The 17,581-nt window shown below is 42.5% G+C and overlaps 2 protein-coding genes across 3 annotated transcripts; one reads left to right on the top strand and one right to left on the bottom strand.

Moving 5' to 3' along the window:
• Window positions 1-8,689: 8,689 nt before the first annotated feature.
• LOC133905438 (uncharacterized) lies at window positions 8,690-11,089 on the top strand. Its single transcript, XM_062347213.1, has 2 exons — window positions 8,690-9,034; window positions 9,474-11,089. Exon 2 carries the CDS (start codon window positions 9,542-9,544, stop codon window positions 10,820-10,822), a length of 1,281 nt encoding a protein of 426 aa, XP_062203197.1. The 5' UTR covers window positions 8,690-9,034; window positions 9,474-9,541; the 3' UTR covers window positions 10,823-11,089.
• A 1,059-nt stretch (window positions 11,090-12,148) lies between these two features.
• LOC133905169 (protein cornichon homolog 2) lies at window positions 12,149-16,305 on the bottom strand. Of its 2 annotated transcripts, none has more exons than XM_062346896.1 (5): window positions 15,948-16,305; window positions 14,857-15,038; window positions 13,762-13,884; window positions 12,553-12,653; window positions 12,149-12,457 (listed from the first exon to the last, which is right to left on the bottom strand). In XM_062346896.1, the coding sequence occupies exons 1-4, from the start codon at window positions 16,020-16,022 to the stop codon at window positions 12,584-12,586; spliced, it is 450 nt and encodes a 149-aa protein (XP_062202880.1). In that variant the 5' UTR covers window positions 16,023-16,305; the 3' UTR covers window positions 12,149-12,457; window positions 12,553-12,583. The 2 variants fall into 2 exon arrangements, with proteins under 2 accessions (XP_062202880.1, XP_062202878.1); XM_062346894.1 differs by having other exon boundaries at window positions 12,149-12,476; window positions 15,948-16,304.
• Between the last annotated feature and the right edge of the window lie 1,276 nt (window positions 16,306-17,581).

Here is a 17,581-nt window from a genome sequence, read left to right as displayed (position 1 = left end):
GCCAAGCCCCTTTCCCCTTCGATTTCCCCTCGAGCTCCAGCCGGATTTGGCGTCGCCCCTTTCTTCTTCGGCTCCAACCAAGTTCCTCCGCCGCCCCAATGTCGTGCCGTCATTCCACTGTTCCTTCCCCAAAATCTCCAATGTGGTGAGCATCCCGAACCCCCCTTGAAGCTTTTGCGCGCGCCAGTTTTTCGTTTGCATGTCGTCGGCCCGGGTTTCCACAGCGACCGAGCGCCACCACCCGTGGCCTCTCGCCGCCGGCCATGCTCCAACGAGCCCACTGGCCGAGCCATGTCCAATCGAATTCGTCATCGCGCGTTGGTCGTGTTGGATTCCTCGGCCGGCCCAATAGCGCAGCCGCTCAGCGCTGGTGAACGCCGGCCGAGCCGCGCGGCCGGCCGTGCTGTGCCGTGCCATGGCTCCATTTCGATTTTGACCCGAGTCAAACAGGCCGGGCCCACTGTCAGCCTTAGTGGCTAGCCGGCCGGGAGTGCAAAGAGTATTCCGGGCATTTTAATAATCGATAAATTCCAGAAAATGCGAAATAGAATATTTGTTCAATATTAAATCGGCTGAAATTTGTAAAATGCATAGGAAATTGTGTATAGCTCCAAAATTCATGAAACCAATTTTGTTAGGTTTATATGATCATTATATACATGTTAAAAATACTGGGAGCTATGAAATTTGTATTTAAATTGCATGGGTTAATAAAATAGGTTTGAGCTTTATTAATCCATAATTAAATATTGGTAACTCCAAAATTGATGAAATCAATTTTGTAAATCTTGTTAATTGTTTCCCTGATCATTAAAAATATTCATCATCATGTTAGACATGGTTAAATTCCTATTTAGGATTAAGCCTTGTGTTAAGCTTAATTAATCCAGGAAAATGAGTAGACGTTTAACATTAATCCAAATTAAGAAAAAATTTAGGCTTTAAAACTCATTTCATGATGCATTGCATCTTCACCTTGTCATGCACTGTGGAGCATCCGTCGTTGCATGTCATTCGTGCTCATCATTGCATGCGTTCTTCAGTAGTGAACGAAGAACCGGATCATGACGCGAGTGTGATCAAGGGTGACACCGAGGCACACCACTTCTGCGAGTTCTGTTCGGGAAGTATCAGGTAAACCTCGGAGCAGCAAGGCAAGCATCTAAGCATACTGCACCCTTTTGTTTAAATTAAATGGAGCCTAAAATTGATAAATTATGTTTTATGTATGTTTGTATGTGTTGAGTCCAGTGTCGGGCTGATATGGGTAGAACCTATATTGATGCATTATCTCTACCTTGACTTATTGATAAATCATTATTCTTGTAGCCTTGATGATATAGTTGGTGTCTAGTCTCAAGATTTATTTGAAATGCTTAGTAATGCTTAAGTCCTCGGTAGAAGTCGAACGACGGTGCTACCGTTGTTCGCGAGCTTAGGGCTCTATCACTGTTCATAGATACAAAGATGAGGTTGAGGTGTGAGATTGAGACAAGATGTGGGCGGTGTTAGGGGTATCTTCTGCCCAGGAGGAGTCTTCTGGGTAGTTCGGGAGAGGAACCTGGATGCCATAGATCGCTTACATCGTTTAAGATCGTCCGTCGGGATAGTTGGCTCTAGCACTTACCGTACTCACCATATGCTGATCTAATGGTAAGGTAAGCCGATTATCATATGCCGTGCCGACACTTGCCTTGCGGCTCTATGACGTGTAAGAGAAGAAGAAAAGGAAAAGCAAGGTGACGGGGAGCCGGAGGTGTCCGGGACACGCTCGCAGTAACCCCGGTGCCATAGGGGCATTGCAAGTGAGTGGTTCCGGGTATGAGAAAGGTTGACTCGAGTACCCCCTTGTGTATACTTTCGTGAGTAGCACAAGCCAAATGGTCCTCAAGTCATGTGGGTAAAGTTGTACCCTCTGCAGGGTGTAAGAACAATTCGAATTGCCGCACTCTCGGTCATGAGCATGCTATTGTTTCATTTATATCGGTCGTAGAGTTTACGTACGTGGGATAAGGTTACGGTATGATGGTTTGGTTGTTGGTTTGTTGATGAGGTACTATGGTTGCTATACATACATGTTCAAGTTGTGGTTTACAGGGTACAAGTGTAGTTGTTTTTTAGTTAAGTATAGATGCTCACACATATTTGTCTAGGTTGCTTACCGCATATGTTTTACTTAACCTTGTGGCCTACTCTTGATAACAGCTCAATACATAATCCTTGGAGTCGAGCTACGTATATATGCTCTATATGGATTTAAGTCTTGCGAGTACCTTCGTACTCATGCCTGCGCTTTCAGGTTCTGCTGGTGAGGGTGATGCGGTGTTTGGCTACTTCGTGCCCGCCGATGTAGGTGGTGGGCAAGAGTAGCGCATCCTACTCTGGTGAGGCGTAGCGTTTGGGGTGGAACCTAAGGGCATATGATTCCACTCTCCTTTTGCTGTTGTTAAGGTTTATTTTCCGCTGCGTAGTTCCTCTTTGTGTAAACTGTTGCAAATGGTTGCATGCTTAAGAACTTGTAATATAACTCTAATTACTCGCTCTTTCTTAAGCTATATTGTGATATGCATGTTGGAAAGGCATGTGTTCCGATCTTGGGCATAAAACACGTGCCGGGACTATCGGAATGGTATTCTGGTTAATCGTTGAGGTTGTGATTATGAATAATGATCCTCCTAATAATTAATTAGAATACTGTTTGGATGGTTTCTCACAGGCTCCGATCAGAACGGATCAAGAACCCTCACAACCACTACACCACTATTCCGTGGTTATCAACCGTGCCAAGACGTGGTTGACCTCGCCTAGAAGGCTTTTCCTACCAGCGAATAGAGAACACAAGCAAGAATAGGTAGATACAATCTGAATATTGTTGATTACCAATGAAGTACTCGAGTTGGGGTTCAACAAAACGATATATGACGAAACTATCTAAAATAGAATAATCTAAGCTAAACTCGAGCCAAAACTATGACGGCTAATGTATATTTATAGGGGGACATAAGGAGGTCGATCTAGAGTTGTGCACCCGTGAAAAGAGGTGTACACAACCTGGACTCCGACCCTAACACGATTACAAAACCCAACTAGGCCCAAAACGGTGGCACAACACCTTATTTCTTTGACTCTAACTAAACTATAAGGAATATTTGGTCAAACTCATATCCATTGGAAAGTGCTCATTGTAATCTTTGCAGAATGTCTAAGATAGCCCAAAACGAACTTCGTATGAGAGAGTTATGCCCGTTTTACTGACGTGCTCTGACGTGCTGTCATAAGACTCGGCCACGACCACGACTTCGACCACAGCCACAACTAGAGCTCAGCCTCGAGTCCGAGTAGACTTGGCCTTCGAGGGGTGACGTCCGAATAAGGTTGTGGTGCTTCTCTAATGTTCTTAAGCAATAAAACATCATAAGAATTTAATAGTAATCCATCCAAAGAAGCATGAACAGCGAGAAATGAGTTCATCTGGTGGTCTAATTGTCGTGCATATGCTCTTGTAATTGGACCTTGTATGATTTGAGGATTATTGGCAGTATTAATTGTATCCGAAGGAATCATGAGCTTATCACATACCAATATGTAACAAAAACAAAGCAAAAAATGTACAATTTAGATAGTACTTCAACTTCATGCTTATACGGCACAACGAACTATTGAACTACATAGACACATGCAATGGTACAAAAGTAATTACCTAATTAATGAGTACTTCATTCATCCGAGGCTCTCATGTGTTCATCAACAGTAGCATGTGAAATTGAACCTACAATGACAAGTTGCATATGTAAAAAATCAGGATGCAAAATTATAATTAATTAATGAATAAAAATTAGTAATCAAGAATGCAACATACTAGAAGCACTAACTGGAGGTAATCGAGATAGTTTTTTCATACGACTCTTTAGTTCTTGAAAATGGTATAAAATATCTTCATTTTTTATGCTTGCAAAAGTATCTCACTCAATATAGCAACCATCCTATGATTCAACTACTCATTCAACATCTTATTCCACAATTCGGTCTTGATAATTTTCATAGCTGAGAGAGCTCTTTCAACTGTGGCGGTTGCAACACGCAAAATCAAAGCCAATTCAATGAGGCGATAAACAAATGGAAAACACTGTGTTTGTCAGTTTGAACCGTTTTAATAGCAAGATTACCAAGGTTATGACAACTGTGAAACTGGGATCATCTCTCACATCAGAAGCGAATATGTCAAGTTGGTCCCTAAGGACTAGAAGGTCATATTGGGAGAAGTCGACAGCATAAATCTTAGCCAATTCTAATAATTTACCTTTATCATAGTTGGCAAAAGAGTTTCTTGAATCTAGGTAAGCAATGCATCTCAATAATTGAGTAGATCTTTCAGCAAAACAATTGTTTAATTCCACAATACTTTGATCATGCACCACATTAAAGATTTCATATTTGAAGTGATGATAATATGTTACCAATTGTCCACCGCGATCCCTTGAATGACCCATAACAGTTATTGTACCTTTCATATTTGGTATAATGATGTGATATAGGAGATAAAAGGTCTTTACCTCCTCAAATAGGTCATCCCACCCACTCTCTCGTATTTCATTAATTTTTTGCAACGTGGTCCCAATCAAGCCTATAGCACGAAAAATGTTCTGGTCTTTTCTTTGCAAGCATTATGACAAATTATTAGTTATACCCAATAATCTGATCATAAGATGCAATATAAGCACAAATTCAAAACACTCCATTTGTTTCAATAAACCGGGAGCCATGTATTTCTTTTCCTCGTTGGAGGCATCATCAGCCACATTCTCCAATACCTCTAGAACTGCATCCCACATGAGAATAATATGACACAATGTTTTATGGTGTGAGCTCCATCGAGTATCCTCGGGTCGTGCAAAGTTGGTTTCTTGGTTTTTCCCTCTCTCTGAAAAAATGTCACCATTGTCCAATTGGCTAACAAGATTCCCATGGTGTTTTTGGACCAATTGATCCCTTCTCTTGCAAGAAGCATTAACGGTGTTCACAATCAAAATGACGTGAAAGAAATCAAAGACAGAAGAACAACACTTAACAACTAAAACAACCACTAATTGCAATTGGTGTACAAAGCAATGTATATAAAAAGCATATGGATTCTCATCCAATATCCGTCTTTGCAATCCATAAAATTCTCCTCTCATGTTTGATGCCCCATCATATCTTTGCCCACATAATTTAGTCATAGACAAACTATAGAAAGAAAACATACCATCCAAAACTTCCTTTAGAGATATGATATTGTGTTAGCAACATTCTCAAGACCAAGAAATCTCTCAATCACTTAACCTCATGAATTGACATACCTGCATGAAGGAAGAAGCATTGTTAGTGATTAATTTGGTGAGCCTTTAAATAAAAACAGCAAATCAAACATTAGATACTAACCTCAAAACCACAGTCATTTGCTCCTTGATAGATGCATCTTGAGCCTCATCAATAAGAATAGAGAAATGGCTATCCCCAATATCTGCAATAATGGCTTGGGTGGGTTTTTTGCACAAGTCTTTTTTAATTTTCGGTGAAGTCATTTGATTGTAACGAAGCAGATGTGAAACATTTTTATCCCTGGCTTTATACCATTCTATCAACTCTAAAAAGTTTCCTTTGCTGCTTGAGCTAGAAGACTCGTCATTTCCACGAAAAGCACGTGCTTGCAATAGAAGAAATCTTACAATATAACAAGTATACAACCTTTGTATTCATCATCTTTCTTCTTTTTTCCACTAGTCATTACATGTGACACACTTTGCCTCTGATTTTTGTAAGCCTCATAATACCTTCTTGCATTATTGTGAGCAATGCCTTTAGCATGATCATTCAGACTTGTAGTAACATCTTTCCATCTACGAAATCCAATATTTGTGAAGGATTCGATACCAAAGTTTTTCAGCTCTTAGTTGTTTGAAAAGGAAACAATAAAAATAAAAGGCAACATCCTTAGCAACACTGTATTCCAACCAAGTATGATTTTTGAACCATCGTTCATGAAAATTCATATTGCATTTTGTTTATTACACTTTGTGGATAATTATGACCTTTTGGTTGCTATGAACCCATAGAAATATACTCCCTTTTGGTAACATCCCTAATGTTCGGATCTATTTGCTCAATTGGTATGCGAAGACCAGGATCAATGACAATTTGATTGGAATCAGGAATAACATGAGGATTGACATTAGCATTGCTAGCTCTGGTTCCTACTGTTTCTTCTTCTAGTGTTTTTTGTTCTTCATTTTCTGGTTTTAGAGGAGGTTGGCTAGATCGTACTACAGGAGTAGGGGCATGAACAAAATAAGATGTCAATGTCTTGTTCCTCTTCATTGTGTGATTCTAGTACTAAATAACTATAATCTACAAGATGCAAAACATAAATACAATCAGATATGTGCAAGTGATACAAAATTTAATCAAATTAAAGAAGAAATAGGGAATTGGGGACTCAGGGAGAGGAGCAATTACCTGCAGCCTATAGTGCTGCTGCCTCTGCCAGCCTGGCCGCCTAGCGCCTGGGCTTGTCCCCTTCACCGTGTGCTCATGCTACTCAGCTGCTGGATCTACTCAATTGCCGTATGCCGCCTGCCGCTACCCGCCTGGAATGGCCTGCCGTGATGCCGCTGCCACCTGCCTTGGCAACCCTGCCACCCTGGGCCCTAGCCCTGCTGCTCCCGTGTAGCCGTGCTCCGTGCCCACGCGGTGAGCGGCCGAGCGTCCTGTGTGCGGCCTGCCCGACTGGCGGCTGCCCCTGTCCTGTGTCGCTATGCGACCGTGCGCTCCCTGGCTGGCTGGCTATCCTGTGCGGGCTTGCGGCTAGGGTCGAGAGATGGAGGCGAGCGAGAGAGACCGAGAGGCGAGAGACGAGCAAGAGGGACCGAGTGGAAGTTGGACCTTGCGCCTGCCACCTGAGCCATGACATGGGCTAAGTCGAAGCTTCGGCCAACCAGTGGAACATCAGTTTGGGCCTAAAAAAAATTAAAAGAGGGTACTTGGAGTTTTTGGACCACAACTGGAGCCACAACCCCAGTTACTAGGTGCAAAATCCACCCCTGGCTGCCCCATCTGTGAAGGATCACCATGGCCTTCAGGTGGAGCAGAACGGCACTACCGCCGACTAGTCGAGCATGAGTGGTCAAGGGCGCTATCGAGAGTGCGTTGCGGGCGGCGGAGACGAAGCTCACCGACCTTTTCTTCTTGGTGTTCCTTGGAGCGTCGTGGGAGCTCGGTCTTCACTGCAGCGTCGTGTCATAGTTGGCAACTGGTGATGAGGCACCGGAGAGGAATCGTTCCCGGCGGTGGGGTGAGACATGCAAGGGTGGCCGACCCAGTCCCTTCGCTACCCGGATTGACCAGCGTAGGTAGGCGACGGGGGAGTGACATCGCAATATGGGTGGCGGCCGGGGGTGACAGCGACAAGGCTAGAGCAGATGGATCAAATCGAGCAGCGGAGAGGTACCGAATGGCAATTTAGTCCTACTTATCGTTGAAAAGGGGCACAGTTAACGGAATGCAAATTTCGAAACGGTTGCATCTTTGGATGGTACTGTATTTATTAAGGGACTCAGATTCTGTAAGTGGTACATTCCGAAACTAGTGATGGTACAAAACGATTTTTCACCAGAAAGTGTTGCAAGTTAACAATCGTTGATCTCATTAGTCCACTCAAAAGACGGAGACTCAGAACAAACTGCAGATTGCGCTGATGCCATGTAAATAGAGACTGCAAAGCATAGAGAGTCATGACAACTTCAAGGCAAGAAAGTCATGACACGAACCGCTGACCAAGTGGCCAGATCGATTCTAATACATAAAACCACCTAAAAAAAATCTCTAGCACAGCAAACTGTGATCCATATGAAATCTGTAGGGCTCACCACGAGAGTGATGGCTAAAGTAGAACGAGGACATCGAGGACACAAGGAGGTCCATCCCCGTTTGTATTATTATGATAAGATAATGTTTGTCGGCAAATCCACTAATCCTTTCTCACGAAAGAAAAAAACATTAATCCCCTCAGTACAGGTTCTTGCAATGAACTTTTTTATTGCCAGTGACGAATGCAGACCCCTGGATAGAGATTTTTCCTTCCATCTCTATTTTCAGTTTGTCTTTTTCTTCTCCTTCCTCTTTTACCTCTAATCTTCAATGGAGTTTCAGCCAATAAAACCCCTTAAATCCACCTGCTTATTGCAAAAGTCTCCACGGATCCCCGAGTTTCAATGGAGTTTCAGTTTGTCTTTTTCTTCTTCTTCCTCTTTTACCTCTAATCTTCAATAGAGTTTTAGCAGTTCAACCCCTTAGATCCATCTTGCTTATTGCAAAAGTCTCCGCGGATCCCCGATGCTACGAACAAACAAATTTAAATTTCATAAGCAATTTGAGAGCCTATCAAGAAGATAATTTCGCAGGAAGGAAACAATCAATCCGCCCAGGAATCTGAAAAAGGTTCTCGCGTCTGAAACAGGGACTAATGGTCTAATCTGTAACGACCAACTAATTTCTCACAGTATCTGGGCCCCCGTACCATGAGTGCCTCTGAGCCTGCGAGTGGGCCCCTGCTGTCAGCGATGGAATGGCGCGAACCACCTACCACACGGTCCACACCCCGTTCTCAACCAACCAACAAACGCCCGCCCTCTTCAAATCATTCTCCGCCATGTTTGACCGCCGCCTCCCACCAACAGTCTCGGTCAGAGCTTCATCAACCCTTCCACAACTCGCCATTAAACAAAGAACGAATGCTGCAGCTACCGCCGTTCTCCTTTCTTGACCTGATCACCGCCTCCTACCCCGTGGTGCAAGCCCATTGATTCCTCTCCAGCTCCTACCGCCAGCATCGCATGAAGTATATAGGCGAGACCAGTCCAGCCGGAGATCAGCAGGAAGCAGCCAGGAAGAAGGTAGCTAGATAGCCAGCTCTAGTTTCTTGGTGAAACTCGGCTTCGGTTTGCTCCGGCCGTCCAGGATGGCGCGCGCTGAGTGAAGCAAAGCGGCAGGGGTGCCGGTGAGTTCTTACTATCCATCTGCAGCTCTGCTCTGTTCTATTGCTTGATTCTAGGTTGTTTCCGTGTCGCAGCGCAGCCGCGTTCGTGGGTTGTGCCTGTATAATTGGTTGATCGGCAGAAATTAAGCATGAAAAATTCGGTGTCAGCCAGTCAGATGCTCTTGTTTTTCTGTGTCGTGAAGGCCTGATCACTATCGGGATTGAGTTTCTGTTTGGTGCAGGTTTAGTTATTTTAGCTGGCAATTTGCTGCTCTACCATGTTCATGCTTGAAACGATTCTTCGCTGTCAGATCGAATAGCATGTCCTTTTTACCGATTATTTCTTTTTCCAAGAACTCATCAGTTATGGTTCTGCATATTAGTTTCTTTCCTAGCAACTAGTACTCTGCAAGTTATGGCGAATTGGAGTTCGATAGCATGAAATATTTTCTCTCTGCAGATTTACACTCTTCTGAAGTTTTCAATACCACCCGGCTTGACGGAATCAACAACTTGACCTGGTCCCTGATGGAGGTACAAATGGCCATCCCCAACAAAGGTGCCAAATCGATTGGAGCCAGCACGGCTCCTCATCGCAGCAGCGGCGACGCCAAGGCCGTCCCCAACTACCTCAGGCCATCAACCGGCTCCTGCCACCATGTCTGCAAGTACGGCGGCACACACACATTTGAAGAGAAAGAGGCACACAAGGCCCAACCGAGACCTCGGAAGCAGCCACCGGTTCCAGACAACCAGAACAAGATTCTGGTCAAGGTGCGGTCGGTGTTCCGGAGACGTGTCGGCGATTCCAGCAGAGCTGAGAAGGCCGAAAAGGCGGCCTTCCGCAAGCAGAAGGAAGTTGAGAGTGTGGAGTGGAAGGATATTGTGGCCTATGATACTGCTCCAGCTCATGGATCATCTCCACAGCCTCATCAAACCTTGGCCCAAATCACGGGTTCGAGCGATGTCAAGAAGAAGGATGCGATGAAGGGGAAGAAGTCATATGACAGGGCCAAGATCACTGAACAGGTGAAGGTCTCGACGGAGCCTCATGGCGCCAACAGAGCAGCTTCACCTCCTCGCAAGAACACGAGCACTGACACTAAGAGCGTAAAGCCTCCAAAAGGGAAGAAGCCTACAGCATTGCTCGTCGAGAAGAAGGCTGTTGATCAAGAAATTCTTCATGGGTATCGAACTCTTTCTCCTTCTCTGATACAAAGCCGCGCAAGCCTTTTGCGCGATCTCGAAAAGGAAATGGCTCGCGAAGCTACCGATGTGAAAGAAGAAAGAACCACCTACTCTCTTGATCAAGAAGAGTATGCTGCTGCTGCTGCTGAATCAAGCAGGCCCATTCCAGCGCACCGAAGGGTGAAGAGCATGAGCATCAGCAGCCGATCCGTGCGGTTCCCGTTCGCCCGACAAGCGAGCAAGAATTCCGCCACCTTCAAGCTGCGCTCCAAGAGCAGCAAAGGACCAATCCTGCCATCCGAAGAGGAGAAGCCCGCAAGGCTCAAGTCCAGAAGGGGGGCAGTGACCGGTGAGGATCACGGCAGCACTGGCAGAGGCATTCAGCTCAGGATCAGGAGCCTTCGGAGGCGAGGGGTCGGCGGTTCCGGTGGCGCGAGCACCGGTTTTGTCGTGCCAGCAGTGGCGCTAAGGCATCAGAAGACACTGGAAAAGAAGAGGAGCCAGAGGCTGTACAACAACCTGATTGAGGAGACGGCGAGCAAGCTCGTGAAGACGAGAAAAAGCAGGGTGAAGGCCCTGGTGGGGGCTTTTGAGTCTGTCATCTCCAAGATTTCAAAGTAGGAATCAGCAACCATATGTAGTATATGCGGTATAGAGTTTGTCATGAAATTTTTGTTGCTCTCGAATGGGTGCTTGCTTGGTATATCCCTAATGGAATTGTTGCTTAATATCTCATGTTCAGTCACTCAACGCTGAACTCGGGACTTTGTGCAGAGATGTATTGACTTCTTTGTAAATTTTTGTAATCATGCATTCAACCTGTTTGTGGCAGTGTCGAAAACAAGTTCAGTTCTCGTACACAAAAACTTAATTTTTTTCTTCCTATTATCTGTTTGGTGATGGCATTAGTTAGTCTTTCAATGTGTTGCGAACTTAAGCACTCACCCTCTTATCTTGAAGCTAGTTTGATAATCTACTGCCACTCAATCTATTTGTTCAAAGAAAGCACGTGTTATAATCAATGTCAATTGAAATTCACATAAAAATGGGAAAAATACAAACCCCCCCCCCCCCCGAAAAGTCACTTAGATTTTAACTTTCCCCCTAAAAGTTGTTTTGTTGCAAAAAACCCCCAAAGGTTTGATTTTGTTGAAAAACACCCCTAAAAATTCAATTTTTTAAAAAAAATCACAATTTTGTTTTTAAAAATCACAAAAAACACCCCCAAAAATTCAATAATGAGATGGACATTTTTCTTTTTTTATAAACTTCATCTCCATGAAATATGATGCAAATATTTTTGAAAAAAAATTTCACAGAAGGTATTAAAATTGTCTCTAGTTTTTTTAAAAAAAAATATGATTTTTTTTTAAAATTTTGGGGGTTTTTTGCAATAAAATCAAACTTTTGAGAGGTTTTTTGCAACAAAACAACTTCTAGGGAGAAAGTCAAAATCCAAGTGACTTTTAGGGGGTTTTGCATTTTTCCCTATATAATAACTCACGTATGTGTTGGAAGCATTTGGACTTTCTGATATTTGGATTTTTGTGGAGTATCCACCACTTCCTTTCTTTCAATTTGGTGTTGAATGCATTTTCCTTCCCTCCAAAACAAAGAGGTATGCATACAGTGGGATATTGATCGATTCTCTGTTTTTGGCTAAAAAGGGGAAGTTTGCGGTGAAGAAAGATACAGTAATGACGTTTTCAATCCATGAACTCCGACCACTTTGGATGCTATGTTAGCCCCCAAAATCACATACATGACATCATTTTGTTTTCGGATCATCAACTCCGAAACAATTTGACCTGCACCCGCTAACTATCAAAACCGTTCACCCTTTTTCATTTAGATAGTCTTCAATTCATCTTGATATCAAGGTCCGGGGCGGACAAATTTGGTAAATGAACACTACATTCTCAGTCACCCGTACAGAAAAAGCAGAGCTGAAATGAATACAACAACAGCACATTGATACAAGTACAAATAAGTGCGCAATTGTCTCCCAAACATGCGATCACCTGTGGTGATGAATCATTGCCGGCCAATTTACATAAATGGTCTTGACATACCCAAACTACTGAAAATTCATAGTACATCAGAATTGCCTGTTCTTTTTGATGGAAAAAAAAAACCGAATACTGAGACAACAGACTAGCTCCTCCAGCTAGGGCACGAATTGATCTAATAAATCTGGGGCAATGCACTCGATTCTGGTCTCTCTGATTCCTCCCGTGAGTGTTCTTCCTGGGCCTGCTGTTCAAAGATTGCAAGTCTGCAACTCAACTAGTTTAATTCATCACAACATAAACATTCCTATCAGCCAGTGACAAAAATTGATAGTGAAATACCTGACCAGCCGTGGCAAGTTGGTGGCAAAGTCTAGATAGTCCGAGTTTCTACCAGATTTGTATCCTCATCGATAAACAATGTCACAGCTGTCATAACAAGCCTGTAAAAATTAATCAAATATGTGAACAGTTGGATAATGCAACATAGCAAAGTACTTAGCATTAAACTGGCAGTGAATTACATACTTGGCCAAAATCTGAAATAAGTCATCAATCTGCCACTACCATGTGGATGACATCTATAATATTAAATACTCCCTCTGATGAAGAATACAAGATGTATTTTGTTTTCGCTCGGTCTTCAAAGTTAGAATTTGACCATTGTTCTCACAAAATATATGGTTTATAGCCACAAAATCAATTGTGTTTGAAATATGAATCTAGTTGTATAGTTTTTATACACTAAACATACTTATAATTTGATTAATTGTTGGTCAAAATATATAAAGTTTGACTTTTTCAAAATAAAATACGCCCTGCATTCTTCAACGGAGGGTGTATATTTTTGTACTATTCCTCATGATGACTTGCATGTTTGATAACATGGTGTAAAGACAACATAATTGATTTTCTGATTCATTTCTCATCCCTTCATGCCACCAACAGGAGTTTAAATTTCAGAATATTTTGTCATTGACCGGGATCCAACCCGGCCCATCAGGGCCTAGGAGGAGGGCAGGCACTGTTCACGAGCGAAAACAGTACCCCATAGTACTGTAGTGCCAGGCCCACGCAGCGTAATGCGCCTTCTTTGCCTGTTAAGTTATTATCAGAATAGATACTTATTTTCCAGAGTCTTCCAGATTGTAAAGATAGGATCCAATGTATTAGATTTCTTAGGGGTCAAGTCGACGTTCCCAACGTCCAGCCAACTGACGCTGTTCTGCTGACCGCCACCACCCTGCTGTGCGCCTCCCCCCCCCCCCCCCCACCAAACAAAAAATTCCCCACAGATCCCTCCAATGAATTAGTGCCCATCACAATTTCAGTGAGGAAAATCAGCAAACTTATGTAAAAATATTACAAAGGAAGAAACTTCTGTCCTATAATATGGAACAGACAATAATAAGATATAACCACTTGTAAGGGTCTGATAATGTCCTAAGATGATTTTGACTAAGTGGGAGGTGAAAATAGCACTAACAAATGAATATATATTATCTTCCAACGCTAGAATATATTAGTGAAAAAAACATTCTAAAGTCAAACCTGTAAATAGTTATAATAAATAGGCAGAAGTAGAAGGCAAGCTTGATCATCCTGTACTTCTTCTCTCCATTTAGTTGTCGAAAAATTTCAGTAACATCTACAAGATGTTTCCTAGCCATATACCTGATTAAAAATAAAATAAAGTGGTTTCCTTTAACTATCACAATATAACACATAACAGGAAGGCACAAGCAATAAGTAACATGAACTTAATACAGGTTTTTTTTTTTCTTTTCATAGGCAACTCTGATGTTAAAAGGCAATATCCAAACATCTATTTTGTTTTTCTTACAAAAACTTATTAAACAAACTAATTGCTCCTAGCTGAAGAAAAAATCATTTCAGAAATATATAATTGATTATACCTAGATTAATTAACAAAGCATCTAGGACATGCCGTAAAAATAAGTTCACTCGGTTATAAATCCGAACTAGTTCCAATGCCAAGGGGGCATTATCCTATATCCAAAGCCTAAACAAAGAAAAGAGAACTCGAAAGTGACTGTGAAAGATAGAGATGAGAACCAAGATATTCTTGTTCCTACTTCCACTATAACAGAATGAGAACTGGATGACCTAGAACCAGTTAGTCAAGCCATCATGGTGATGGACTAAGAAGGCAAGCTGGTTGGGCCCACTGTGTCTGCTAATATGCAAAAGATGTGTTCTGTGACTTCAATACTTTTTAAGATTCCTTTTAGTGCTTCATGTTCATTCCCTTATATGCATTATTTACTTAAAAGCCCTGCATAATGTCTTGTCTTGTTAAATTGTTAGAAGTGATGCCCATAAAAGGCAAGAATTTATTAGAACAAGTGCAGTAAATTCTTTTACTAACACCAATACCGACATTTTCTGTATAGAAAGTGCTGAAGAACCAGAAAATATGAATGACCCAGAGCAAGTGGAAAGGTACAAATTCTCAGCCTAGAAGTACAAATCATCATCTTTAATTGATATTCTAGCTGTTAACTGGAGGCTTCTAAATCATTTCAAATTATCCATTCAAATAAATATATCAGCATAGTACCCAATAATGAATAATATGAATATTTTGAAGAACAAACTTGAAGACTAAAAGCAAGTACGACGTACAGTTTCACATGGTAGTATGTTACAGGTGCCATGACTAGAAACGGGAACCAATGCAGTGTCAAGAGGAAAGAAGCACACAAGGCCCCTTGGAGTGAGTATTCTATAATGACCACTGCATTGATGCGAGATGACGAATCATATGGGTTGATATAGTCAAACTCCAAATCAGACAAACAGATAAGCTGATACAAAAGTAGGAAGACAAAATCAGTGGAATAAATAAAAAAGAGTGGACACTCTAACAAGAAGCTATGAAGATTGATGCATAAATGACTAAATTTTACTTGCAAAGATTTTAACCTGTGCATAAGTTACGATCAACATTTAGAATGGTAATAAACCTATAATTATGAGAATCTGGGAATTCAAAGAGTGTTGGATGGTTCAATGCATAAAGCCTGATAATCATGGCAGCAACACATTATGATCAATCGAGCACATTAGTCATTTATATATCGATGTCTTGAGCCTAAAGTATCGCTGATCAATTATGTTGAATTCGATATTGAGACACTAATGGTACAATAATGCAAGTGCCGCTGGCAACCAGTCTGGTTTCGCACCAACTAAAGGAATACGCTCATGGCATATATGATCACATCCACTAAGTACTAGCAGCTGGCGCTAACATGCCAAACAGAACAGTAAAACGCTTTAAATAGTGCAGTAGCAGCATGTGTTTGTCAAGTTACCGAGTCTGTAATTTACCGTATCAAAGCACATGACAATAAATTGTGCTGTCAAACCCAAGAAATATAACTCTGGATTTATCCTAACCAAACATATTGGGCCTTTTTGTACCAAGATGATTTCATTTTGCAATTTTCGCAGAATGTCACCAAATCACAACACTAAAAGCGTTTTTTTTTTCTAAGAAAATAAAATCTAGCTCGCAGTTCAGTAGTCCCCAGTTCCCCATCCTCTAAAGAACGGCACCGTCGACCAAACTCCGCAACTAATTCTGTCAAATCCCCACAAAATCCCGACAGCCGTAGCCCGAAATTGACCAGTAATATGGCAGTTCCACGCAAGATTTGGATCGGATTCGCTGTGTAAGTGTGAGCCTTTGAGGTAGAAGGAGGAGGGCTTGCCTGGTATGCGGTGAGACCGACGAGAACCATGACGGAGGCGAAGGAGAAGAGCCACAGGATAAGCTCCAAGGACATGGCTGCCGCAAGCCTCAGCAGTACCAGAAATCAATCGATCCAAGAAAGCTCGTGGGGACTGATCTCTCCCCTTCACGACGCTCCGCACCCCCTCTGCTTCTTGCGCGCCGCAGCGGTCAAACGCCAAATGGACGGGCGCCCAAGAGTGGACCAGTCCGCGCGGCCGCAATGGCCACCAAGAGATAGAAGGGGAGACGGCGGCGAGGTGGGGGCAGGAAGAGGGGGGAGGAGCTGGTGGGTCGTCGATGGGTGCGAGGCGTCAGTCAGTCAGAGCAGAGGGAGGGTACACGCCGAGGTGCCTGCCATTCCAAGGAAAGTGAAAATTCTCCTGCCGCTGACTTTTTGCACTGTGCAGTGGGCCCCGAGTTCAGAGACAAGCCACGTCTGGTTAAAACACAAAATTTGTTCTTGGTACCCAAACAGTGTTTAACTAAGTTATTGATCTCTGAAATCTAATTGGATTTTTTAATTACAAGGATGACGCAAATGCAAAAGTACAGGCCCGTGTTTAATCTGATTTTTGAATCTCGGAGGACTTTGTTATTGGAATGGAATCTAACGTAGAAATATAATAATCGCAACAATTTCTTAGAGGATTCCGGAGGAAAGAAAAAAATAGGAATGATCCTCCATGGGAGAGAGAGACAGAGATAATCCAGTTAAAGTAGTTTTGCCATATGGCATAAGGTTAGGATGTTACTGAATTTTAGAGCATAATTTCTTGGCTCCAAAGGACATGTACCAGATTTTTCATAGGATACAATTCCCTATAATTCCTCTATTCTTTCATTTGTTAAAAGAAGAAGAGCCCTTAAATGAACACTTGTGGAATATATATATATATATATATATATATATATATATACACACACACACACACAATTACATGGCCATTTTAAAAAAATTATAATAATAGGTACCGTCACCTGTTCATCGGGCGAGAGCAAGATCTCGCCCGATGAATAGGCAACACCTTGTGGGCCTTAGCTATCAGGGAATAAAAAATATGGTGAGTGACACATGTCGCATGTTCACCGGATGAGACCTTGTTGTTGCACGGTGAACGCGCGACACCTTGATTTGGTCGAATTAATTTAATTTGCGGTAGAATTGGTGTTTGTGCGCCGCAATTTTTTTGTTATCGAATCGTCCAGTGCCATTAGATGTTTGTACGCTATTTTGGATACTTGGATTTGACGGAAACATATAGTTGAACACGGTAATTTTAATGGAAACTGCGACATACACGGGCATTGATATGTACGGTACACGATCATTATAACGTAAATAAGTACCGCGTCTAAACCTAACATACCTTAGTGAATATAAATAACATGATTAGAACATCTGGTCTACTGCGTGCAACGTGGGTAATTTCCCTTCCTTGTCGCTTCGGATCCTATGTCACGTGCCCGATATGCCCTCTCACGCTTCCTCTCCCTCTCCGCCTCACGGGCCTCCGCCATCATGTAGTTATGCTCCTCCCTCATCTTCTGCTACTCCTCCTCAATATGATTGCACGTAGCCTCTCTCCTCTCGTCGGCTTCCATCTCATGGAA

This window comes from Phragmites australis, chromosome 22 (genome assembly GCF_958298935.1).
Source record: "Phragmites australis chromosome 22, lpPhrAust1.1, whole genome shotgun sequence".
Taxonomy (NCBI): domain Eukaryota; kingdom Viridiplantae; phylum Streptophyta; class Magnoliopsida; order Poales; family Poaceae; genus Phragmites; species Phragmites australis.
This window is presented reverse-complemented; position numbering and strand designations above follow the sequence as displayed.